The following is a 25700-nucleotide window of genomic DNA, read 5'->3' as shown; positions in this document are numbered from 1 at the left end:
GCACAGCTTGCATTCTTTATTAGGGTAAGGGAACATGCGTCCAGCATCGCTTTGACAACTGATAAAATCTGTAGCAGGGCACAAGCTTTCATGAGTCACTGCTCATTTCTTCAGATACAGCTAGAATGCGAGTCCATCTGTCCTTATATCTTGGAGAGTGAAGTGATTTCAGATGCCAAATGACAATAGCAGGCATCGGTAAGGACAGAAGAAACCTAGGTTTTGGTTCAGTCCAGGAGAATGCTTTACCTTAAGCTTCATTATCAGTGACAATTCAGCAGCCTCTCTTTCTAATCCCCCTTTCACGTTCATTTGTAAGAGAGCTGCTACTCTTAGGTCAGCAGTTGAATCTCCTGGAAGGTTGAAATGTTCCCCCACTGCTATTTCCATGTTGTGGTTTCTAACAGCAGTAGAAAAGAGCAAGAATCTAGTAACACCCTAAAGACTAACAAAATTTATGGTAAGGTATGTGCTTTCATGACTCACTCCTCATTCTTCAGACTTATTTCCAGGGCTTTTTTTGTAGAAAAAGTCCAGCAGGAACTTATTTGAATACTAGGCCACACCCCCTGATGTCACTAGTGCTTTGCACAAATACTACGCCACACCCCAACACCTAGCCAGTTGGAACTGCGTTCCTGCTCAAAAAAAGATAATTTATATCCCACCTGTCACTCAGAGTGCCTTACAATCTCCTCTACTTTCCTCCCCCACAACAAACACCCTGTTAGGTGGGGCTGAGAGAGCTCTTACAGCGGCTGCCCTTTCTAGGACAGCTCTGTGAGAGCTATGGCTGACCCAAGGCCATTCCAGCAGCTGCAAGTGGAAGAATGGGGATGGAAACCTGGTTCTTCCAGATAAGAGTCCTCGCACTTAACCACTACACCAAACTGACTCTCTGCTTAATTCCATTTATTCTTTGCATTCTCTTGAACTGAATCCTCCTGTACCAAAGTGAGATCTAGGTTTCCTGTCTCATTACCTTCTACCCCTCTGCATGTCATACCTAGTCCAATCAAGCCTGCTGTTGCCATTCAGCATCTGAAATCATCTTTATAAAGTTTATATCTCTGGTATCTCATGTTACATTTTATGGCACACATGGCTCAGCCCAACAATGTGACATTTATGTCAGATCCATTCCTTAAAACGAATTAGTTTTACACCTGTGGTTTAGGCTACTGGTTCATTTCATAGTCCTTGGCGTTACCTACAAAGTCTTTCAGGACCTACATCTTACAGAGCTATGGGACCGCAACTCTTGCTTTGACCTGCTGCAATCACTTTGCTCATATTAGCAAAGATAATGGTGAGATTGATAGTGACACAAAAAACAGGATTTTTTCTTGTAGCTGCCACTGGTAGGAATGGACTGTCTGATGAAGTTAGGAAGAATCCCACAACTTTTAACATTCCACAGAAAGCATGAAACAGAATCGTTTTGAGGACATTTTCAAGACGGAATTAAGACCATCTTTAATCACAGACCCTTTAAAGCAGTTTTACAGCATTAGGTAACGTATGTACTATACAGCTTTATTGAACTGTTTTCTAATTGTATAATAAAATTTACTCTGATGTAATGAATTCCAGGCATTTATATGGCTTCTCCCCTGCTTGAATTTATTGATGGGAAGAAAGATTTATATTATTCTTGAAGTTTTCCCCACACTCCTGGCGTTTATATGGGTTCTCCCCTGTGTGGATTCTTTGGTGGCGAGCAAGTACTGAATTGCGACTGAAGCTTTTCCCACACTCCAGGCATTTATATAGTTTCTCCTCTGTGTGAGTTCTTTCATGGAAAGTTAGATGTGCACTATTTTTGAAGTCCTTCCCACACTCCAGGCATTTATATGGTTTCTCCCCTGTGTGAGTTCTTTGATGGGAAGTAAGGTTGTATCTCCGACAGAAGCTTTTCCCACACTCCAGGCATTTATATGGTTTCTCCCCTGTGTGAATTCTTTCATGGGAAGTAAGATTTCCACAATTTTTGAAGTCCTTCCCACACTCCAGGCATTTATATGGTTTCTCCCCCGTGTGAGTTCTTTGATGGGAAATAAGGCTGTCTCTCCAAGAGAAGCTTTTCCCACACTCCAGACATTTATATGGTTTCTCCCCTGTGTGAATTCTTTTATGGGAAGTAAGATCTATCCTCCTCTTGAAGCTTTTTCCACACTCCAGGCATTTATATGGTTTCTCCCCCACATGAATTCTTTGATGTGAAGTAAGATTGTAACTCTGACTAAAGGTTCTCCCACACTCCAGGCATTTATATGGTTTCTCCCCTGTGTGAATTCTTTGATGAGCAGTAAGTTTGTCCTTTCGACTGAAGCTTTTCCCACACTCCAGGCATTGATATGGTTTCACCCCTGTGTGAATTCTTTGATGAATATTAAGTTTGTCTTTCCGAATAAAGCTTTTCCCACACTCCAGGCATTTATATGGTTTCTCCCCTGTGTGTATTCTTTGATGACAAGTAAGACTTGGATAACTCCTGAAGCTTTTCCTACACACAAGGCATTCATATGGTTTCTCCCCTGCATGAATTCTTTGATGGAGAGAAAGGCTGTCACTCTGACAGGAGCTTCTCCCACACTCCAGGCATTTACATGTTTTCTTCCCTGTGTGAATTCTTCTATGGGAAGTAAGGTGATTACTCTGTCTAAAGCTTTTTCCACACTCCGGGCATTTATATGGTTTCCCCCCTGAGTGAATTCTTTGATGGGAAATAAGACATCTACAACTCTTGAAGGTTTCTCCACACTCCAGGCACTTTCTATTTTCACACTCCAGGCATTTATATTTTTTCTCCCTTGTCTGCACTCTTTGTGCATATCCTGCTGAAAGAAAGAGAAACCGAACATGAACACTGTAGGGAAAAAATGGAGCACAAAAAGTAGAGAATGAAATAAGTTAACTCTTGCAGAGAGTTCCCAGTAGGCAGCCATGATGGTCTGAAGCAACAGAAGAAAGCAGTAGACAAGTGGCACCTTTAAGACCAACTAATTTTTATTCAGAATGGAAGCTTTCGTATGCTCTTAAGCAGACTTCATCAGACAATCTTGCAGAGAGTGCATGAGTTTAAAGGCTTGTCATCTAGACACACTTACAGGTCTTCCTGTTCCTTGAGCATTAAGAACATAAGAGTAGCCATGTTGGATCAGGCCAATGGCCCATCCAGTCCAACACTCTGTGTCACACAGTGGCCAAAAAAACCTCAAGTGCCAGCAGGAGGTCCACCAGTGGGGCCAGAAGCCCTCCCACTGTGCGCCCCCCAGGCACCAAGAATACAGAGCATCACTGCCCCAGACATAAGAACATAAGAGAAGCCATGTTGGATCAAGTCAATGGCCCATCCAATCCAACACTCTGTGTCACACAGTGGCCACAGTGCATGAGTTTAAAGGCTTCTCATCTAGACACACTTTCAGGTCTTCCTGGGAATATGGTTCTGTAACATCCTAAGCTGTAAAAACACATCATTTCTTAGTGGCAGAAAAAGAGAAACAGCATTTCCCTGGGAAAGTTACACCTTCCCTGACCCAACCTGCAAATGAAAAGGAAGAGATTCTTTCTTTCTTTAGACTTCTATCCCTCCCTTCCCAAAAATGGGCTCAGGGTGGGTCACGTCAATGAAATTTACATAGATATAAAACAACTAACAAAAACAGCCAAAAGCAAAATCTAAAACTTACAGAAGCAAAAATTCCAAAGACGGCCGGGTCAAAAACCTAAATTGTGGCTGGCACAGACAAGTAGCAGCAATCAAAGAGCCAGTTTGGTGTAGTGGTTAAGTGTGTAGACTCTTATCTGGGAGAACCGGGTTTGATTCCCCACGCCTCCACTTGCAACTGCTGGAATGGCCTTAGGTCAGCCATAGCTCTCATAGGAGTTGTCCTTGAAAGGGCAGCTTCTGGGAGAGCTCTCTCAGCCCTGCCCACCTCACAGGGTGTCTGTTGGGGGGGAAGAAGACAAAGGAGATTGTGAACCACTCTGAGACTCTGAGATTCAGAGTGGAGGGCGGAATATAAATCCAATATCTTCTATCTTCTTTTTCATCTGCCCTTATATATGAAATCACTCCCCTCTATAAGAGTCCTCTCAGCCCCACCCACCTCACAGGGTGTCTGTTGTGGGGTGTGGGGAAGGTAAAGGAGATTGTGAGACCCTGAGATTCAAAGTGGAGGGTGGGATAAATCCAATAGCATCATCATCATACCTGTTCAACTAAGACTCACAATAGGGTCTGCAAACCACAGGGCGGTCATGTTGATGTTTAATGATGCCCACTGCCTCAACTTAAAAGACCTGACAAAACAGCTCTGTTTTATATGTCCTGCAGAACTACAGCAAGCCAGTGCGGTGAATGATGTCAGTCACAGATTGCTTATCTGCTTTACTCGGGTCAATAAGGAATGTCCAAACTGAGGTGGATTTTGGCCTGAAGCGTTTGACCAATAAAGCCCCCTCCACCACCATTTTGGGAATAACATCCTCCTATCCTCTGAAGGGCACTCCACAAGCAATGTTCCCTCTAAGCTGTGGAGTCCTGTGAGCAAAAATTCTACTTTGTGAGCTACTGGCATTAAAGTTGCGAGCAACTGCGTTAATTAGTTGGCTCTGGGGCCATCCTTCCTGAGCTAAGACAAAAACGTGTGAGCCAGAGGCTAAAAAAGTGTGAGCTGGCTCAAAGAAACTCAGAAGGAACACAGGTGAGCATACGATACATATCATTACTACCTTTGCAGTAAAATAAAGGTAGAGAGGTCCACCCAAAGGATTCAGCTGTGCTATCTAAAAAAAAAGGGTCATGTTTACATTCAAAGAGAAGCCAGCTTTGAAAATTACTTCACCCTCAATTCACTGCAAGATGTAAAACCGGCAGAAAGAAGATAAAGATATTGGATTTATATCCCACCCTCCACTCCGAAGCACAAAGTCTCAGAGTGGCTCATAATCTCCTTTCCTCTCCTCCCTTCCCAACAGACACCCTGTGAGGTAGGGAGAGCTGAAAGAGCTCTCACAGCAACTGCCCATTCAAGGACAACTCTGTGAGAGCTGTGGCTGACCCAAGGCCATTCCAGCAGGTACAAGTGGAGGAGTGAGGAATCAAACCCCGTTCTCCCAGATAAGAGTCCACACACTTAACCACTACACCAAACTGTCTATCCTGTACTGCCACCAGGTACAATCCTTTGTCACCTCTGGGGCCAGGTGGTCACTCTGAGTTTGTAAGACATCTGCTCAGTTTTAGGTAAATCCAGATGCCCTGCCAATTTGGCAATTCCCATGTTGCCCTGTCACACACCCCCCCCCCCCATATGTAGGTTGTCTTGTATGCAGCCCCCCTCCCCTGCTTGCACTAGTTTGAAAGCTGATTTGGTATAGTGTGTGGACCCTTATCTGGGAGAACCAGATTTGATTCCCCATGCCTCCACATACACCTGCTTAGGGCTCTTTTTTCTTAAAGCAGGAACGCAGTTCTGGCTGGTTTGGTGTCAGGGGGTGTGGCCTAATATGTAAATGAATTCCTGATTTTTTTTTTCCCGTACAAAAAAGCCCTATGTGAAACAATGGTGACATCAGGGGTGTGGCCTAATATGCTGGCCTTTTTCTATCAAAGAAGCCCTGCACCTGCTGATGTGATCTTGGGTCACCCACAAATTCTCTCAAGGCTGTTCTGCTCAAGAGCAGTTCTGGGAGAGCTCTCTCAGCCTCACCTCCCTCACAGGGTGTCTATTGTGGGAAGGGGAAGGAGATTGCAAGCCACTCTGAGACTCCTTTGGCTAGTGAAGGACAGGGTATAAATCCAAAAGCACCTTCTCACCATCGATTCTGTCTTCTTCTTCCAGCCATGAGATGAGGTCAGGTTTGACAGTCCCGGGTCCTTTTATCAGGGAAAAAAGGACGAGGTTATAATTCTTCTGAATGCACCTTGGGAGTACTAAATCAGCTTCTAGACTGGTTGCTCTGGGCAATGTGAAACTGACTGTCAATAGGAGGACATGAATCCTCAATAGGGTTTAAAATACGCCCGGAAAGCAGGTATTGTATATGACCTCTTATGGTATTGTGTAGAACTTCCTTATGGCAGGGGTGGCCAACGGTAGCTCTCCAGATGTTTTTTGCCTACAACTCCCATCAGCCCCAGCCACTGGCCATGCTCTGGAGAGCTACCATTGACCATCCCTGCCTTATAGTGTTGTGTACGACTTCCTTATGTTCCTGTGGCGGGCCCCTCAGAATGACATGCTACATTGCCTGTACAGGCCAACGCCATGCTGGGAATTATTAGGAAGGGAACTGAAAACAAATCAGCCAGTATCATAATGCCCCTGTATAAATTGATGGTGCAGTCTCATTTGGAATACTGTGTGCAATTCTGGTCACCGCACCTGAAAAAGGATATTATAGCATTGGAAAAAGTCCAGAAAAGGGCAACTAGAATGATAAAAGGTTTGGATGATTAACATGTAGAATTCACTGCCACAGGAGGTGGCGGCGGCTACAAGCATAGTGTGTGGGTAGGTAAAATCACTTCTCACCATCGATTCTGTCTTCTTCTTCCAGCCATGAGATGAGGTCAGGTTTGACAGTCCCGGGTCCTTTTATCAGGGAAAAAAGGACGAGGTTATAATTCTTCTCTAGGCACATCCACTCAGCAATTCCAAGCACGCCTGAAAGAGGCTTTGAGGTAACGGAAATCCTATAGAACATCTGGTGACTTTCTAAACTAAGGAATCTTCCTTCGACTTAACATTGACTCAGGCACAGAATCATAGAGTTGGAAGGGATCTCATAGTCATCTAGCCCAATCCCCTGCACAATACAGGGAACTAACAAATACAGCCCCCCTCCGCCCCCCGCAAATTCACAGGATCTGCATTGCTGTCAGAAGGCCATCTAGCCTCTGTTTAGAAACCTCCAAAGAAGGAGAGCCCACCACCTCCTGAGGAAGCCTGTTCCACTGAGGAATCACTCTAATAGTCAGGAAGTTCTTCCTAATGTTGAGCTGGAAACTCTTCTGATTTAATTTCAATCCACTGGTTCTGATCCTACCTTCTGGGGCCACAGAAACAATTCCACCCCATCCTCTAGATGACAGCCCTTCAAGTACTTGAAGATGGTGATCATATCTCCTCTCAGCCGCCTCCTCTCCAGGCTAAACATGCCCAGCTCCTTCAACCTTTCCTCATAGGACTTGGTCTCCAGACCCCTCACCATCTTCGTCGCCCTCCTCCTTCTTAAAATGAGGTGCCCAGAACTGAACACAGTACTCCAGGTGGGCTCTTACCAGAGCAGAGTAAAGCGATACCATCACTTCATGTATAGACGGAGGAAAAGAGAAACTGCATTTTTACCCTTTTCTTTTAAATCCCTGGCTCAACCTGGTGCTGTACTAAGCATGTGCTTGTGAACATTTCCTTTTTCATAAATAATTTATAACTTTTGATACTGGTAGTGGTTCTCTGTCCCATACAGACCTCCACTCTCCTGGACATTTTAAAAGGAGCACCAAGAGGAAGGGGGGGTGATCAATTGAAAAGTCTCCATGCGGCACACAAGATATTAAGCCTTCCCAATGATAAGACGCAGGAGAACAAGAGACACAGAGGCAAGGCCTTGAAGAAGGCCGTAGATTTATACCCCACCCTTCTCTCTGAATCAGAGTCTCAGAGCCGCTTACAATCTCCTTTACCTTCCTTACCCACAACAGACACTATGTGAGGTAGGCGGGTCTGAGAGCTCTCCCAGAAGCTGCTCTTTCAAGGACAGCTCTGCAAGAGCTATGGCTAACCCAAGGCCATTCCAGCAGCTGCAAGTGAAGGAGTGGGGAATCAAATCCGGTTCTCCCAGATAAGAGTCTGCACACTTAGGAAAGGAAAGGTCCCCTGTGCAAGCACCAGTCGGTTGCAACTCCGGGGTGACGTCACATCATGACGTTTTCACGGCAGACTTTTTAATGGGGTTGTTTGCCATTGCCTTCGCCAGTCATCTACACTTTCCCCCCAGCAAGCTGGGTACTCATTTTACCAACCTCGGAAGGATGGAAGGCTGAGTCAACCTAGAGTTGGCTACCTGAACCAGGTGAAGCCAGGATCGAACTCAGGTCATGAGCAGAGGACTTAGACTGCAGTACTGCAGCTTTGCCACTCTGCGCCACGGGGCTCTTTCTGCACACTTAACCATACACTAAACCAGGAAGGGAAGTGGACAATTCTTACAAAGGCCAGAAGCCCCTCTAGGTATTGGAAACCTTGGAGGGGACAGAGGAACAGGGCTTGAAAATCAGAGCAAGACTGTTCCACCGCAGCAAATAATAGGGGTGTGGTGGGTTGTTAAAATACAGAAAATAGGGTTGCAGGGAAGTGGGCAATTCAACCATTAGGAACATAGAGAATAGTGTCTGTGAAAGGCATTTTGACCTAATGGTGACTTGCCTGCCTGCTGCAAAGGATAAGAATTTAAGAGAAGCCATGTTAGATCATGCCAATGGCCTATCCAGTCCAACACTCTGTGTCACACTGTGTCACACAGTGGCCACAGCTAGGGTGGCCATAATGTCTGAAGGCCAGCCAGGGACACCTTTTTTGGGGGGGGAAGGTAGGGGTGTGCACGCGTGAAGCGTGCGCGCCGCCAGAAACAGGAAGTGACGTCACTTCCGGTGATGGCACGCCACCGCCGGAAACAGGAAGTGAGGTCACTTCCGGCGACGTCACTTCCGGCGATGTCATGCCACCGCCGGAAACAGGAAGTGACATCACTTCCTGTGACATCATTTCCCCCCCCCCCCCCGCGCCACCTGCCGGAAACAGGAACTGCCGGCAGAGAGGCCGGGGAGGTGGCGGAGAGGCCGGGGAGGCGGCGGAGAGGCCGGCGCTGGTCGCTGGAGGGCCTCCAGCGACCAGCGCCGGCCTCTCCGACGCCCTCCCCGGCCTCCGCCTGCACTGGAGGCCCGCGCGCGGGGCCCTGCGGCAGTGGCAGAGGCCGGGGAAGCGTCGGAGAGGCTGGCGCTGGTTGCTGGAGGCCCTCCAGCGACCAGCGCCGGCCTCTCCAACGCCCTCCCCGGCCTCCGCCTGCACTGGAGGCCCGCGCGCGGGGCCCGGCAGCGGTGGCGGAGGCCGGGGAAGCGGCGGAGAGGCCGCCGCTGGTCGCTGGAGGCCCTCCAGCGACCAGCGCCGGCCTCTCCGCCGCTTCCTTGGCCTCTGCCACCGCCACCGGGCCCCGCGTGCGGGCGGGGAAGGCGGCGAGTGAGGGAGGGAGCATCCCCGCGCATGCGCAGAGCCCGCCACGATCGCCCTGCGCACGTACAGGGACGCTCCCTCCCTCACTCGCCGCTTTCCCCGCCCGCACGCGCAGCCCCCGGCTCTCTGGCTGGCTAAACCGGGACCTCTAATGGTCCCGGTATAGCCAGCCCGGGAGCCGGGAATTGGGGGCCAGAACCGGGACTTTCCCGGGAGACCGGGACCGTCTGGCCACCCTAGCACAGCCTAGGTGCCATCAGGAGGTCCACCAGCAGGGCCAGAACTCCAGTAGCCCACTCACTATTGCCCCTCAGGAACTAAGAATACAGAGCATCAATGCCTCAAATGTCATAGTTGTGAGGCTTGCCAAGTAACATTCAGACTTCTTCTAGTAGATGAAGCTTTATTGATATGTCACAGGAACAAGATCCTTGTAGTTCAAGGGTCTTGCTAGAACTAACTAAAATAAGCAATTACATTGATATGCATAGATTCAGTAGATATTACTCAGTCGTCCCCCCCGCCCACATCCCACTACTAACATAAACATTTGACAAACAGTATGTTATCTCTTGAAGATGATTCCCAGAGCCTTTCTCCAAAATGGCCTGGGAGCTGATACTTTCAAGGGCATTGTAAATGCCTTTCTCCTGACACCAATTGATGCCACAAGCTATAGACACATCTGACTATCAAAGAAAATGAAAGTACCCAACAAAAGACACTACAAGAACAAAAGAGAAAAGAAAGAAGGTAAGATAAACGAAAAGAAAAATCATGGCAAGGAACATAACATGAGACCTCACAACAGTCCATCTATACCTTGTAGCTAATAACCACTGATGGATCTCTGTTCCATAATCCCTTTTTGAAGCTGTCAGTGCTGGTAGCTGCCACAACTTCCTGTGGCAGTGAATTCCACTGGTTAATTACTCTTTTAAGAAGTACTTCCTTTCATCTGCTCGAAGCCAACTATTAATTTCACTGAGCACCCACAAGTTCTTTTGTAGCTAAAAAGCATGTCACTCCTCAATTGTTCTTTCTCCAAGCTAAAGAGCCCTAGCCTCCTTAACCTTTCTTCATAGGGAAAGTCTTACATCCCCTTGTCCAGGGCTTTTTCTTTTTTGTAGCAGGAGCTACAGCACCAACCCTAAATCAGACTTTTCCCTGCAACCACTGTGGCCAGACCTGCCTGTCCCGCATTGGTCTTGACAGCCACCAGCGAGCCTGCAGCAGACGTGGACTATTGCACCCTTCTTAAATCTTCGTTCGCGAAGCCAAGCCGAGAGAGAGAGAGAGAGCAGGAACTCCTTTGCATTATTAGGCAACATCCCCTGATGTAGCCAATCATCCAAGAGCTAACAGGGCTCTTAATACAGGGGCTACTGTAAGCTCCAGGAGGATTGGCTACATCAGGGGGTGTGGCCTAATAGGCAAAGGAGTTCCTGCTATTAAAAAAACCCCTGCCCTTGTTCAAATTAGTTGCTCCTTTAGCACCTTCTCCAATGCTAGAGGGTCTTTTTTGAGGTGCGGTGACCAGAACCACACACAGTATTTCAAATAAGGCCACACCACAGATTTATACTGGCTGATTTGGTGTGATAACTGGATGATTTGTTTTCAATCCCCTTCCTAGTAATCCCCAGCCTTCTTCATTGCAGTTGCACACTGTCTTGACATTTTCAGTGAGTTATCTACCACGACCCCAAGATCTCTCTCCTGGCCAGTCACTATTGGCTGCATCGGATAGCCTCAAATTCTAGTATTTGGGAAGAATGAGAAAAGTGTCTCTTTTTCAACTCCCCTCTATGTAAGGACTCTGGCCAGAGCCGTAGGCAGTGTGAGAGATCTTAGTAAGAGAGTCACAGTTAATGATCCTCCTCAATGATGAAATCATTACCATGAACATAGAAGGAGTCACACCTCACAGCATAGACAAAAGCAGGGCATTTTTTTTGTAGCAAGAATTCCTTTGCATATTAGGCCACACCCCTCTTATATAGCCAATCTTCCAAGAGCTTACAGGGCTCTTCTTACAGGGCCTACTGCAAACTCCAGGAGGATTGGATACATCAGGGGGTGTGGCCTAATATGCAAAGGAGTTCCTGCTACAAAAGAGAGAGAGCCTTACCTAGAGAGGCCACATTCCCAAAATTCTCCAGCATGACTTCCTTGTACAAAACTTGTTGAGCTGGACTCAGCAGGATCCACTCCTCCTCAGTGAAATGCATAGCCACCTCTTCAAAGGACACCGGGCCCTGGAAGAAGAGGAATGCGGTTCTTTTCATCATTGATCCATGAGGAAAAACAACAACATGGGGAGGGCTTGCCCAATGCCCTGAGGCGCCCTAGGCAGACTTGCTGCCTGGCGCCCCCCCCACGTTTTAATGCGCAGGTGCGAGTTGCGAAGCCGGCAAAGGTTACTTTTAGCTAGCGGCGAGCAGAGGGAAGGGAGCGAGCGGGGCGCCGCCGCTTTTAGCCGCGTTGGGCAGGCCAGTGGAGCGCCTGGGGGGGGGCGTGCGGGACGGAGCGCCTGGGGGGGGGCGTGCGGGACGGAGCGCCTGGGGGGGAAGCGTGCGGGACGGAGCGCCTGGGGGGGCGTGCGGGACGGAGCGCCTGGGGGGGCGTGCGGGACGGAGCGCCTGGGGGGGGCGTGCGAGACGGAGCGCCTGGGGGGGGGCGTGCGAGACGGAGCGCCTGGGGGGGGCGTGCGGGACGGAGCGCCTGGGGGGGGCGTGCGGGACGGAGCGCCTGGGGGGGGGCGTGCGGGACGGAGCGCCTGGGGGGGGCGTGCGGGACGGAGCGCCGGGGGGGGCGTGCGGGACGGAGCGCCGGGGGGGGCGTGCGGGACGGAGCGCCGGGGGGGGCGTGCGGGACGGAGCGCCTGGGGGGGGCGTGCGGGACGGAGCGCCTGGGGGGGGCGTGCGGGACGGAGCGCCTGGGGGGGGCGTGCGGGACGGAGCGCCTGGGGGGGCGTGCGGGACGGAGCGCCTGGGGGGGGCGTGCGGGACGGAGCGCCTGGGGGGGGCGTGCGGGACGGAGCGCCTGGGGGGGGGCGTGCGGGACGGAGCGCCTGGGGGGGGCGTGCGGGACGGAGCGCCTGGGGGGGGGCGTGCGGGACGGAGCGCCTGGGGGGGGCGTGCGGGACGGAGCGCCTGGGGGGGGCGTGCGGGACGGAGCGCCTGGGGGGGGCGTGCGGGACGGAGCGCCTGGGGGGGGCGTGCGGGACGGAGCGCCTGGGGGGGGCGTGCGGGACGGAGCGCCTGGGGGGGGCGTGCGGGACGGAGCGCCTGGGGGGGGCGTGCGGGACGGAGCGCCTGGGGGGGGCGTGCGGGACGGAGCGCCTGGGGGGGGCGTGCGGGACGGAGCGCCTGGGGGGGGGCGTGCGGGACGGAGCGCCTGGGGGGGGCGTGCGGGACGGAGCGCCTGGGGGGGGCGTGCGGGACGGAGCGCCTGGGGGGGGCGTGCGGGACGGAGCGCCTGGGGGGGCGTGCGGGACGGAGCGCCTGGGGGGGAGTGGGGGACGGAGCGCCTGGGGGGGGAGTGCGGGACGGAGCGCCTGGGGGGGCGTGCGGGACGGAGCGCCTGGGGGGTGTGCAGCAACGGCCCAGAGGGGGCTAGCGGCAGCCACAGCAGCGGCGGCAGGGAGGGGGGAAGGAGGCAAGCTAAGCACTTGCCTGGGGCACCGGAGGGGGGGAGAGAGCCCAATTTGCCGCCCCCTGCCTCTTGGAGCCCTAGGCAACTGCCTAGTTTGCCTAGCAGGAGGGCCGGTCCTGAACATGGGTATTAAAATAATTTCTGAACGGCAGCCTCCAGAAGGGCAATCAGATCACAGGGCACTACCAACCTCCTCTCTGCTCTGGCTTCTTCCACCTTTCCTCAAGAAGAAGGAAACTGCATGCTTGACCTCTGGGGTTATGCAAATATACCCAGATATACTTTTGCTTACGTCAACAAAGAAAACCACATTATTTGAGGCAGCTCAGTCATGGGAGAGAACAAAATTTTGGAGGGAAAATCTGCCTCTGAGGTAGAAAAGAGTGAGGGGTTGTCATACAGGAGTCATAAGAGGATGAAGGAGAGCTGACTCCTGTGGGTAGGGATGCCAACCCCCAGGAGGGGGCAGGGGATTCCCCCAGTTTGGAGGCCCTCCCCCCCGCCAATTCAGGGTCATCCTTGGCCATTGACTCCCCCCCCCCCAAAATGAACACTTCTGAGCTAGGAAACAGCTGGATTCCAATTCCTGGGGGGCAGGGGGGAAATCATCCGGAAAGATCAAAAAAGCAGCAGGAGGAGGAAGAAGAGGAGAAGGGGAAGGAGGGGAAGAATGAGGAGGACGAGAAGAAGAAGAACTATTTATATCCCACCCTCCACTCTGAATCTCAGAGCAGCTTACAATCTCCTTTCAAGGACAACCTCTGCAAGAGCTATGGTTGACCCAAGGCCATTCCAGCAGCTGCAAGTGGGGGAGTGAGGAATCAAACCTGGTTCTCCCAGATAAGAGTCGGCGCACTTAGCCACTACACCAAACTCAGCTCCCAGATTTCCTACAGAATCTGAATTTCTGACCACTAAGGGGTTGGAGGTTTTTTTGCCTTAAAGGGTTTTTTGCCATAAAGTTTACAACTCCTGAGAGTTTACAACTCAGAACTAAGGTTTATTGGGATGAATGAAGGTTTATAGCTAAGAACTAAGGTTTTATGGGATAAAAGTCATGTAACTTGGGCCACTGGCAAAAGATTTCATCCCACAGCCAATTCTGGATCTTCCACAAGAGTTGCCCATTGCAGCTTGGACCCCCCCCCCCTTAGATCTTGAGAGGTATTCAGGGGGGTGTAGTTAAGGGAGGAAATTCAGCAGGGATGTCAAGCCATAGAGCATGCCCTGATCTCTGAATCTGGGAGATCAACTGCGATTCCAGAAGAATTCCCAATTCCACCTGCAGGTTGGTAACCAGGACTGCTTTATTCTCCCATTTCCAAGACAGGGTGTGACCTGGACCCAGGGAAAAGGATCCTTACTCTCCCCCATTAGCTGAAAAATGAGACGCCAGCCCCATATGAGCCCCACTGGGTTCTAATGTCTGCTTCACAACATCTTCTTGTGGTCCCTCGGCCTAAGGATGCCCGACTGGCTTCAATAAGGGCCAGGGCCTTTTCGGTCCAGGCCCCTACCTGGTGGAATGAGCTCCCCTTGAAGATTTGAGCTTGCAAGACGGAGCTCTTCCGCCAGGCTTTTAACTGATCCGGCAGGTGTCCCTCTGAATGTCATCACTCCCCCCCCACACACACACATTTTAACATTCATGGTGCTTGTATAGAGCGGACAGTCATAAGCCATACGTTTTGTTATATGTTTGGCGTTTGTGCCTGAAATCGTGTCTGAATATGCTGCTCTGATTTATAGAAACTGTTTTATGATGCTTTTACCCTGATGTTTGTTTTTACTGTTGTAAGCTGCCCTGAGCCCACTTGCAGGATAGGGCGGGGTATAAATAAATAAAAAAATTAAATTAAATTACCTGAAAAGGCTTCATGGTGGCTCTTTTCCCTTCAGCACACAGAGGAAATGAGGGAGGAACCAGCAAAGGTGTCTTCACACTGCTTCCTGGGAGTGAGAGAAAGATGGAGGGAAACCCTTTTTGCTACACACACTTTTTCTGTGCAAGTCCTTTGAAGTGACCCTGTTTCCAGACTGGTGCCAGGACACAATTCCAGACCCTGGAATCTATCCAAAATAGTAAAGAATCCAGTAGCAGCTTTAACACATTTTATAGGAGCATAAAGCTTTCAAACACTGCTCTCTTTTGTAGACAAAGTAGTTTACATGGCACTTACTTCCTGCATCCACTCCCCCCTCCCCTTGCCACCTATCTATCTCTGGCTTGTTTCCACAGACCCTCCATACATCTGTCGAAGAGACCTGTGTTTCTCGAAAGCCCATGCTGCTATAAAATTCTGTTAGTTTAAAAGGTGCTACTGGACTCTTTACTAATTTGCAGCAACAGACTAACACAGCTAACTCTCTGGATCTATGGAATTTATCCTGTAAACCTCAGGATGGATTGACCCGAAATCTCTCCCCCCCCACCCAGCCAGTTTTTATGGGGGGCGGGGAGATCACACATTCTTAGACCACCCAGCCCCTTCTGGCCATGTGTCCTCCCAGCCTTGGCACATCCATCCCTGGGCACTCAATCTCTGACCCTCCCAGAAGTCACTGCACTCCCTTCTCAGGGATACCCAAACCCTCTGGTCTGCTCCGCACATGGGAGAAGAGGTCATGGGATGAGAAGGCTCTGAAGAACTAGAATTGAACTGCACGACTCAAGGGGGCAGGTGCGAAATTGCAGCCCTGAACTCAGTAATAACAAATGTTTATTTACATCATGGAAAACACTCTGTATATAGAAAGCTAGCATTGCAAAAAGAAAGGCTGGGCTCACTATCACCGCTCCTTGGAATCAGATCAGAGACTGATGTCTTCAAAGCATGCTGGGTGAAGGCCTCGTCTCTCTTGCTGGGGGAAATGCTTATGTCTCTCTATTGTATAGTGCAGGGGTGGCCAACAGTAGCTCTCCAGATGTTTTTTGCCTACAACTCCCATCAGCCCCAGCCATTGGCCATGCTGGCTGGAGCTGATGGGAGTTGGTAGGCAAAAAACATCTGGAGAGCTACAGTTGGCCACCCCTGGTATAGTGGGTTCAAATCATGGAGGCAACGCGGTTGTAGTGATAGACATCTCTTTATTATAGACAGCACAGTGGCTGGCTGCCTAGTCAAGACTGAGAAACAGGGCCAAAGGGGCCATAACTATATACAACTCTGGATTCCCACGCTAGCAGGCAATTGGGCCATTCGAACTGGCCAGGGCCCTATGATTGGGCAAGGTAGCAAGTATTTGGATCCTGCTGCCCAGTTTCTAGTTCCCCAAGCTCCATTCTTCCGGCTCCAATGATACGAATAGCCAGTTACTAGACATAGGTCTGCATACATAACAGTCTCCTCTTTTAAATGGGGAAATTAGCAAGATGGAGGCAAGGTAGAGCGAATTAGGAGCAAAGATCTTTTTCCCAATGATATGGAAATTGCTTTTTTCAGAAAGAAATACTCCAGGCAAATATATTTTAAAATGTTTACTATAAAAATATGTAAAAGAGGTAAATACAAGTCAAGAGGCTAGGAAGAGTAGAGGTTATCTATAGCAAATTAAGGGAGTATTGAGGAAGGTTATACTACCCGGTCCAGGAGAAGCAGATGTCCGTTCAGCAGGAAATGGAGAGAAGGACGACCAGCATGACACGTCCTATAGGCCCAATTACACAGAGTAACGGGGGGGGGGGGGGGGACAGACTGCACAATGGCACCTTGCAGTATGCACACCAAAGGATTTATATAGTTTATATAGGGTTTTGAGGGGAGGGGACTCTTTGGTAACTAGGGAGACCTGATGGCTGGTGATGGGCTTAAATGGCTCACCTGAATGGGACTCCAGGTGAGGACAATAGATCATGATTGCCCAGGGGATGGGCAGTGATGAGATTTAATGACTTTAGTAGGGTTTAAACAAGGGTGATAGAAATGAGCATAGAAGTAAATAGAAGAGCTGAGTTAAAGCGATGGGCCCCAGGAATGGGCCATTAATCAGCAGTTAAAGTTTAAGGTCTGGGTTATGCATGTCAGCAGTTCCCATTGTATTTATTCATTCCGTTTTTGGGGGGGGGGTTGGGGGGAGAAGGCCAGGTAATAACCAGAACAAGCTCACTGCTGGGTCGACTCCATTTTGAACAGAATATTTCCTTGACCTGTTTCTGAACAGAATCAATTGTTTCTTGTACTGGGAGTCCCACTCTCTCTCTGGGTATTGGGGTGCTCCTGTATAGGCCACACTCTTCCTGCATCCGGCAAAGATCTGGCAACGCTGGTTTACCATCTGGGAAAGCCTGAAGGGAAACCCCCCTCCCTTCACACATCCAGCAGAGTAGAAAAGCAGTCCACAACTCAAGAGGACCAGGATTCTTTTTCTTCTTCTTTGTATTTTTTATATATCCTGTGTGTGTCTTCACCTGAAAGTCACAGCAGCTTCTGGTGACTGAACCCTACTGGGGGCCTGGAGGATATTCAGAGAGGGGGCCAAATGAAGCCTGTCCCTGCCCTCCCAACTTGGTATTTCAAAGAAGTCTCCCATCCAAGTACTAACCAGAGTCGACCCTGCTAAGTTTCTGAGATCTGACAAGACTGGGCTTCCCTGGCCTATCCAGGTTAGGGCAGAGAACTAAGATTATCATCGGGAGAAGGACAAAGAGGATTGCAGAGTGGCACTCCTTCCTCAGTTTCCCAAACTGGAAAGGACACGACTACATCTCTTGGGAGCTGGATTGGGAAGGGAGAAAAGGCCTGCTGGGGCCAGAAGCAGAGGAGGCAGAAGAATGGGGGGCTCTCCTCTCCCCTCTTCAAGTCTTCTGCCCCTCATGCTGTTCCCATCAGCCCTTCCTCAGTCTAAAGCAATGAAAAGGATCCTTTCCTGTCTATGTCATAAGAACACCAGAAGAGCCCTGCTGGAACAGACCAGTGGTCCATCTAGTCCAGCATCCTAAGAACATAAGAAGTACCCTGCTGGATCAGACCATCTAGTCCAGAAGTGTCAAACATGCGGCCTGGGGGCCAAATCAGGCCCCCAAGCAACTGGCTGCGGTCTGCTTCCTTCTCCCTTTTTCTTGCTTCCTTCTGCATCACAGCTTGCTTTGCCAGGCTTGCTCAATCACACAGGAGCTACAGAGCAAATCCTCTTTTTTCCATTGGCTGAGGCTCCTCCCTTGGGGAGGAAGAGGGAGAGGGATAGCTTGCTTTGCTAGGCTCTCTCAATTGCACAGCAGAGCTTCTGAGCCAAGCCTTTCTTCCTTCTACGGGCTTATGCTCCTCCCTCTCCTGGTCCCCTGGGGAAGTAGGAAAGAGCCAGAGCTTCCTTTGCCCAGTTCCCTGGATCCCACGGGAGAGATACAAAGAAAGCATCTCTAAGACCAACAAGTGCTAAAGTTTTAAGCATGTTTTAATTTTTTTAAAAAAATATGTTTAATTGTTTGTCTGTGTCCTTTATAAAGTTTTTATCTTGGCTACCTAATCTTAAATAGGTACACACATGGCCTGGCCCAACAAGGTCTAATTCATGTCAGATCCGGGACTCAAAACAAATGCATTCAACACCCCTGAGGCCAACAACTGGGCATAGAAGTCAAGAACTTCCCGAAGTGGCCTCCTGGCTCTGGGATTCAGAGGATTAGTGCCTCAGAGAATTGAGGTTCTCCCTAGTCAGTTTGGTGTAGTGGTTAAGTGTGTGGTCTCTTATCTGGGAGAACCGGGTTTGATTCCCCACTCCTCCACTTGCACCTGCTAGCATGGCCTTGGGTCAGCCATAGCTCTGGCAGAGGTTGTCCTTGAAAGGGCAGCTGCTGTGAGAGCCCTCTCCAGCCCCGCCCACCTCACAGGGTGTCTGTTGTGGGGGAGGAAGGTAAAGGAGATTGTGAGCCGCTCTGAGACTCTTCGGAGTGGAGGGCGGGATATAAATCCAATATCATCTTCTTCTTCTTCTTCTAGTCCCCATGGCTAGTTGCCATTGACAGACTTATCCTCCATAAATCCCTTTCCCTCAAGGTAACCCCCTTTTCAAGCTGTTTCTACCTGTGGCCCTCACTATATTCTCTGGCACCCAATGCCACACTTGAATCACTCTTTATGTAAAGAAGCATTTCCTTTTGTCCGTCCTGAACCTACTGCCTATCTGCTTCACTGGATGACCTCGAGTTCCAGTTTTGCTGGACAGGGAGAAATGTTTGTTTCTCTTTGTCAACTCTCTCCAACCTATGCAGAATTTTATAAACCTCTATCATGCCCCCACTTTAGTTGTCTCTTTTCCAAAGGGAGAAGTCCCAGACTCTCCATCCTTTCCTCCTAGCCCCCTCTGCACCCTAGTTTCCTTCCTCTTTCCTTCTTCCAGCTCTGCAGTGTCTTCTCAAAGATCCAGCAACCAGAACTGAACATTAGAACATAAGAGAAGCCATGTTGGATCAGGCCAATGGCCCATCCAGTCCAACACTCTGTGTCACACAGCAGTCAATATGTGTGTGTGTGTGTGTGTGTATAATATATATATATATATATGTGTGTGTGTGTTTGTGTGTGTGTGTACACATATACACACACACAAGCAGACACACTCACACACACACACATATATATATACACACACTGTGGCTAATAGCCACTGATGGACCTCTGCTCCATATTCTTATCCAATCCCCTCTTAAAGCTGGCTATGCTTGTAGCCGCCACCACCTCCTGTGGCAGTGAATTCCACACGTTAATCACCCTTTGGGTGAAGAAGTACTTCCTTTTATCTGTTTTAACCTGACTGATCAACAATTTCATTGAATGCCCACAAGTTCTTGTATTGTGAGAAAGGGAGAAAAGTACTTCTTTCTCTACTTTCTCCATCCCATGCATAATCTTGTAAATCTCTATCATGTCACCCTGCAGTCAACGTTTCTCCAAGCTAAAGAGCCCCAAGAGTTTTAACCTTTCTTCATAGGGAAAGTGTTCCAAACCTGTAATCATTCTAGTTGCCCTTTTCTACACTTTTTCCAATGCTATAATATCCTTTTTGAAGTGCAGTGACCAGAATTGTACACAGTATTCCAAATGAGATCGCACCATTGATTTATACAGGGGCATTTGATGATACTGGCTGATTTGTTTTCAATTCCCTTCCTAATAATTCCCAGCATGGTGTTGGCCTTTTTTATTGCAACCGCACACTGTCTTGACATTTTCAGTGAGTTATCTACCACGACCCCAAGATCTCTCTCTTGGTCAGTCTCTGCCAGTTCACAACCCATCAACTTGTATTTGTAGCTGGGATTCTTGGCCCCAATGTGCATTACTTTGCACTTGGCCACATTGAACCTCATCTGCCACGTTGACGCCCACTCATCCAGCCTCAACAGTTCCCTTTGGAGTGCCTCACAATCCTCTCTGGTTCTCACCACCCTGAACTGTACACAGTATTCAGAATGAGAACACTCCATAGATCTATATGGGTGCGTTAAAATATCAGCCACCTCTTCTCCGTCTTTTCTTGACACCTCCCCCGCCCCTAACTCTCGGGTCCTCCTTCCCTTCCCATCTAAATCACTGGCAAGGCCACTGCAATGCAGGGATCGCGATGGATCTCGAATACCCCTCTCCAGCCAGGTGTAAAGAGGAGGAACAGAAAAGGTGGAGCGCCCAAAGGGGAAGCCCCCCGAGGCTCTTCAGTGGGGCGGCTCTCACGCCTTCTCCTGGATCGGGGCCTGCCTCTAACACCCCCCGTTTTATTTCCCTTCCACCCACCCCAGATTTCCCAGCCTCACCTCCTTCCCCCGCCCCGGGATCCCCCCACCCCTTGACTCACCCCGGGAAGGAGCAACTGGACACCACTTTGCACCGTGGGAACAGCAAGGGCTGATTTCCCCAAGTGCAGACTCCGGGCAGGAAGGAAGTTCTCTACCTCCAGTTCCTGGCGGCCCCTATAGGATTTGACCCTTGCTGGCCTTCCCCTCTGTGGGGCCGAGGCAGTCAGGAGAAAGGGGGACCTGCCCGCCGTAATATGCCCCTCCCTCCTCGCACAGCCCTCCCTTCTGCTCCCCCCCTTTTTTCTCTGCACAAAGAGGGTTTGCTTTTGTAGAAGAGGCTGAAAGCGGATTCTTCCTCCTTCGGCAGGAGCCGGGAGGGGGCTTGGAGGGGGCGCCAGGAAAGAGAAGGCCCTGCCGGTGTTTTTTGGAGTGCCCTTTGGAGGACAAATCTTTCCCAGTCGGGGTGGGGGCACTTTCTTTTCATTTGCGGTTTGTTTCAGGGAAAGAATAACTACGGAAATACATATAACTTAACCCATTTTCACTATATTTTATTGTATTCTTTTTTTTCTAATCATAGAGTTGGAAGGGACCTCTAGGGTCATCTAGTCCAACCCCCTGCACAATGCAGGAAACTCACAAATACCTCCCCCTAAATTCACTACCCCGTGGCGCAGAGTGGTAAAGCAGCAGTACTGCAGTACTGTGATCTGAACTCTCTGCTCATGACCTGAGTTCAATCCCAGCAAAAGCTGGTTCAGGTAGCCGACCCAAGGTTGACTCAGCCTTTGATCCTTCTGAGGTCGAACTGCTGTGAGCTCCAGGAGGACTGGCTACATCAGGGGTGTGTGGCCTAATATGCAAAGGAGTTCTTGCTACAACCCCCCCCCCCCCTGATTATACCCCTGCTGATATCCCTCCCCTTCCCAAACCTTGTTCTCCACAAGGCTCCACTAGCAGATCTCCAGGGATTTCCTAACATGGAATCCAGCAAGGGAGGGCACAGAGTGGATGTCCTGTGACTCTCTCTGAGTCTTACAGTTGGCTTTTCTTTTCCTCTTCAGGGAGGAGCTCCAGGTGCCAGTGGGGAGCACCCAGTTGGGCCTCAGCTTCTGTTGACAGCATTAGAACTCGTGACCAGGAAAGATATCCTCAACTTGGGGGTTCTGAGCAGCAGCAGAAGCTCACCCCCCTCAGGGACCAGAAGAACAAGGAGACAGTTTTTCCTCTGTGGCAGATGGACATGTACAGACAGTGGGCAAGAATGACCCTGAATCTGGAATAGGAGTAGGGAAAGACTTGGATGCCAGGGAACGGTGGGAGAAAACATGTCCAAAGAGCCTCCTGAGTGAGAATGTCATTGGCTTGGATGTGCAGCGCCAGCTATTCAGGCGATTCCGCGGCCGAGCCCCCCCCCCCCCCGCCCTGAGGTCTGCAGCCGCCTCCATCAACTTTGCAACCGTTGGCTGAAGCCAGAGAGGCACAGCAAGAAGGAGATGCTGGACCTGGTGATCCTGGAGCGGTTCCTGGCCATCCTGCCCCCAGAAATGGAGAGCTGGGTCAGGGTGAGGGAATGCAGGCCGGAGACCAGTTCCCAGCTGGTGGCCCTGGCAGAAGGCTTCCTCCTCAGCCAGGCAGAGAAGGAGAAAGAGCAGGTGAGTCGGGTTAATCATGACAAGGCAAAAATATTTAAGAACTTCAGTCTTTTCCTAAAATATCTTCGCCCCTTTCTTGTGCAAGTGAGATTTCCCTCTCTCTCTAGTCAGCCTCTTCCAGGGTTCAAACACTGCATGGAACATTTGAGTGCTTCCCTTCCACGTCTGGGTCATGATCCAGGATGTGAGGGAAGCCCAAACCAGATTTTAGCCCCAGTGATAGCAAAAGTGGGTGAAGGGGGGTAGAATCTTCATCTTTATTTCTCTGACTCCTTTCTTTGTCCCCCGTGTGGTGTTTTAGGTGTGTAGACCATTCATGGACATGCAGGGTGACATGATAGAGGTTTACAAGATTATGCATGGGATGGAGAAAGTAGAGAAAGAAGTCCTTTTCTCCCTTTCTCACAACACAAGAACTTGTTGGCATTCAATGAAATTGCTGAGCAGTCGGGTTAGAATGGATAAAAGGAAGTACTTCTTCACCCAAAGGGTGATTAACATGTGGAATTCACTGCCACAGGAGGTGGTGGTAGCTACAAGCATAGCCAGCTTCAAGAGGGGATTGGATAAAAATATGGAGCAGAGGTCCATTAGTGGCTATTAGCCACAGTGTGTGTGTGTATTGGCCACTGTGTGATACAGAGTGTTGGACTGGATGGGCCATTGGCCTGATCCAATATGGCTTCTCTTATGGAGATGTTTGCTGAATCAGAAAAGAATTTGGCAAAGACCTTCCGGAATCCACAGTTCAGGGCCTTCAAACAGGAGGATCCAACAGGGGACACTTCGCCAGGTAATTCCTGGTGTCCGAACAGCTGTAACAGCCACAAGATAAATATTATATCTCTGTTTTCCTTTCCAGGATGCCTGAAGATCATTACCACTGTTTCTAGTCTTTTGAAAGAATGGATTCATCTTCTTTTCCTCCCAGACTTTGGAACGCTTTCTGAGACCTCTCCTCTTTCTCCTGTTGTGGGAGCAGCCATTATGCCACCAGCAGAGACCAAGGAAGAAGGTCTGAGTCCTTTGAGGAGGTGGACGTGGAGTTCACCAGGGAGGAGTGGGAGCTGCTGGATCCCGGCCAAAAGGCCCTGGAAGTCATGCTGGAGAATTTTGGGAACATGGCCTCTCTCGGTAAGGATCCCTTTCACTTTAGCTGAGAGATGCTGAAGTGAATTCATCATCCTGACTGTTGTTAGCAATCAGTACACTGAGGATTTTGTGAAACAGGAGTTGGTGGCCAGCCAGTGTGCCCAGGCCCGATGCCTGAACTCTGCCCTCCTGAGCCCATTTATTCCGGCCTGACTGGGATTTAGCATCTCGTTGGAGGCAGCAGAACTCTCTCCTGATTCAAAGGTCGGACTGCGGGGACAAATATAGGCATGGGGGATCTCAGTGGTTGCTATTTGTGTGCCCTTCCCAACAGCAATCATTATTTACCTAGTACCTAGCAAAGGGCACCTAGTGGCCCCGTGGTGCAGAGTGGTAAAGCAGCAGTACTGCAGGGCTGTGGTCTGAACTCTCTGCTCACGACCTGAGTTCGATTCCAGCAGAAGCTGGATTCAGGTAGCCGGCCCAAGGTTGACTCAGCCTTCCATCTTTCTGAGGTGGGTCAAATGAGTACCCAGCTTGCTGGCGGTAAAGTGTAGATGACTGGAAAAGGCAATGGCAAACCACCCCGTAAAAAGTCTCTGCTGTGAAAATGTTGTGAAAGCAACGTCACCCCAGAGTTGGAAATGACTGGTGCTTGCATAGGGGACCTTTCCTTTCCTAGCAAAGGGAAGGGACATTACCAACAATAAGAATGTTAGCAGGCTATGCCGATTGAATTTTTTGTTCTGGTGTCCCCATTTATAAATAATTATTGCTGTTGGGAAGCGTGATGCATTGGTTGTTGTAACAGTCTACAACTGAAAAAAGGTGCGACTGAAACTGGTATTGTGGACTATTTGTGGACTAATTTGTTGCTGCGTTGATGGACCCTGGATTCACGTCAAGGAATGACGGACACTGAGAACTTCATTCTCTATTTTTGTAATAGACTCTTTCATGAAATTGACTGTGGATATTTTGCTCTAGGTTTGGTACTGTATCTTTAAGATTATATGTGTTTGTGCTACTCAGTTTTCATTGTTTTTTCCTATTCATATTGAGTATCCATTGCTTGTACTTTATAAAGCAAGAGTCAAGTTTCACCTTTAAGACAAACATAGTTTTATTCAGAATGTAAGCTTTCATGTGCTAAAAGCACACTGCATCATTGTGGACTATTTGTGGACTAATTTGTTGCTGCGTTGATGGACCCTGGATTCACGTCAAGGAATGACGGACACTGAGAACTTCATTCTCTATTTTTGTAATAGACTCTTTCATGAAATTGACTGTGGATATTTTGCTCTAGGTTTGGTACTGTATCTTTAAGATTATATGTGTTTGTGCTACTCAGTTTTCATTGTTTTTTCCTATTCATATTGAGTATCCATTGCTTGTACTTTATAAAGCAAGAGTCAAGTTTCACCTTTAAGACAAACATAGTTTTATTCAGAATGTAAGCTTTCATGTGCTAAAAGCACACTGCATCAGACAATAATATGGAATGGCAAGCAGTCTTAAAATAGAGAAAGCAGGCAGTGAGTTAGCATGCAGAGTCATGGAAATGCTTTTTTAGCAGATTAAAAGAGTCACAAGTTGGGGTCTGGTGTTTGATAGTTTATGCTAACTGGGCTGAAACAACAACGAAGGGTAATTAAGTTGGAATACCAGATTGATGTCCATGTACTAAACCCATTAAGCATCCTGGGTATGAAGTGCAATAAATGAAAGTCTGTTGTAATGTTAGCTCTGGGTTAAAATGAGGGCATAGGTTTCTCAGAGGTTTGATTTAAACATGTAACACACATGTAAACATAATTCTAGTTTGCCATTAGGAAAAAACAATACATTAAAATATAGTGGAAGATGGGTTAGTATATGTAATGAGATAAACAGCCAGTATCCCTATTTCAGTATGTCAATACAAAAAACCATTATTCTGATACACTATTCTAAAAGAGAAATACATTGGAATACTGTGGAGAATGTTTCGCCTTCTATGAAGACCGTGAAAATCGGATCTGTGCATCAAGCTCTTGCCACACGCTGAGCATTTCATAGAATCACAGAGTTGGAAGGGACCTCCAGGGCCATCTGGTCCAACCCCCTGCACAATGCAGGAAACTCACAAATCCCTCCCCCTAAATTCACAGGATCTAGCCTCTGTTTAAAAACCTCCAAGGAAGGAGAGCCCACCACCTCCTGAGGAAGCCTGTTCCACTGAGGAACCGCTCTAACAATCAGGAAGTTCTTCCTAATGTTGAACCGGAAACTCTTTTGATTTAATTTCAACCCATTGGTTCTGGTGCTACCTTCTGGGGC

General features: G+C 49.2%; 2 protein-coding genes across 2 annotated transcripts in view; one reads left to right on the top strand and one right to left on the bottom strand.

Moving 5' to 3' along the window:
* The window catches only part of LOC132570992 (zinc finger protein 546-like), a 39124-nt gene extending 22510 nt beyond the window's left edge, over positions 1–16614 (bottom strand). The window contains exons 1-5 of the mRNA XM_060237627.1: positions 16484–16614; positions 14767–14852; positions 11377–11503; positions 5828–5887; positions 1627–2837 (exon numbers count right to left, since the gene is read on the bottom strand). Of these exons, the coding sequence (XP_060093610.1) occupies positions 1627–2837; positions 5828–5887; positions 11377–11503; positions 14767–14781 (1413 nt within the window). The 5' untranslated portion in view covers positions 14782–14852; positions 16484–16614. The remainder of the gene's footprint in view (positions 1–1626; positions 2838–5827; positions 5888–11376; positions 11504–14766; positions 14853–16483) is intronic.
* LOC132571225 (zinc finger protein 709-like) overlaps positions 1–25700 on the top strand; it is a 1224940-nt gene that overhangs the window by 552154 nt on the left and 647086 nt on the right. The gene's annotated exons all lie outside the window — the stretch shown is intronic.

This window comes from Heteronotia binoei, chromosome 5 (assembly GCF_032191835.1).
Source record: "Heteronotia binoei isolate CCM8104 ecotype False Entrance Well chromosome 5, APGP_CSIRO_Hbin_v1, whole genome shotgun sequence".
Classification (NCBI taxonomy): Eukaryota; Metazoa; Chordata; class Lepidosauria; order Squamata; family Gekkonidae; genus Heteronotia; species Heteronotia binoei.
Note: the sequence above shows the minus strand (reverse complement) of the source record. Positions and strands in the feature narration are given on the sequence as shown.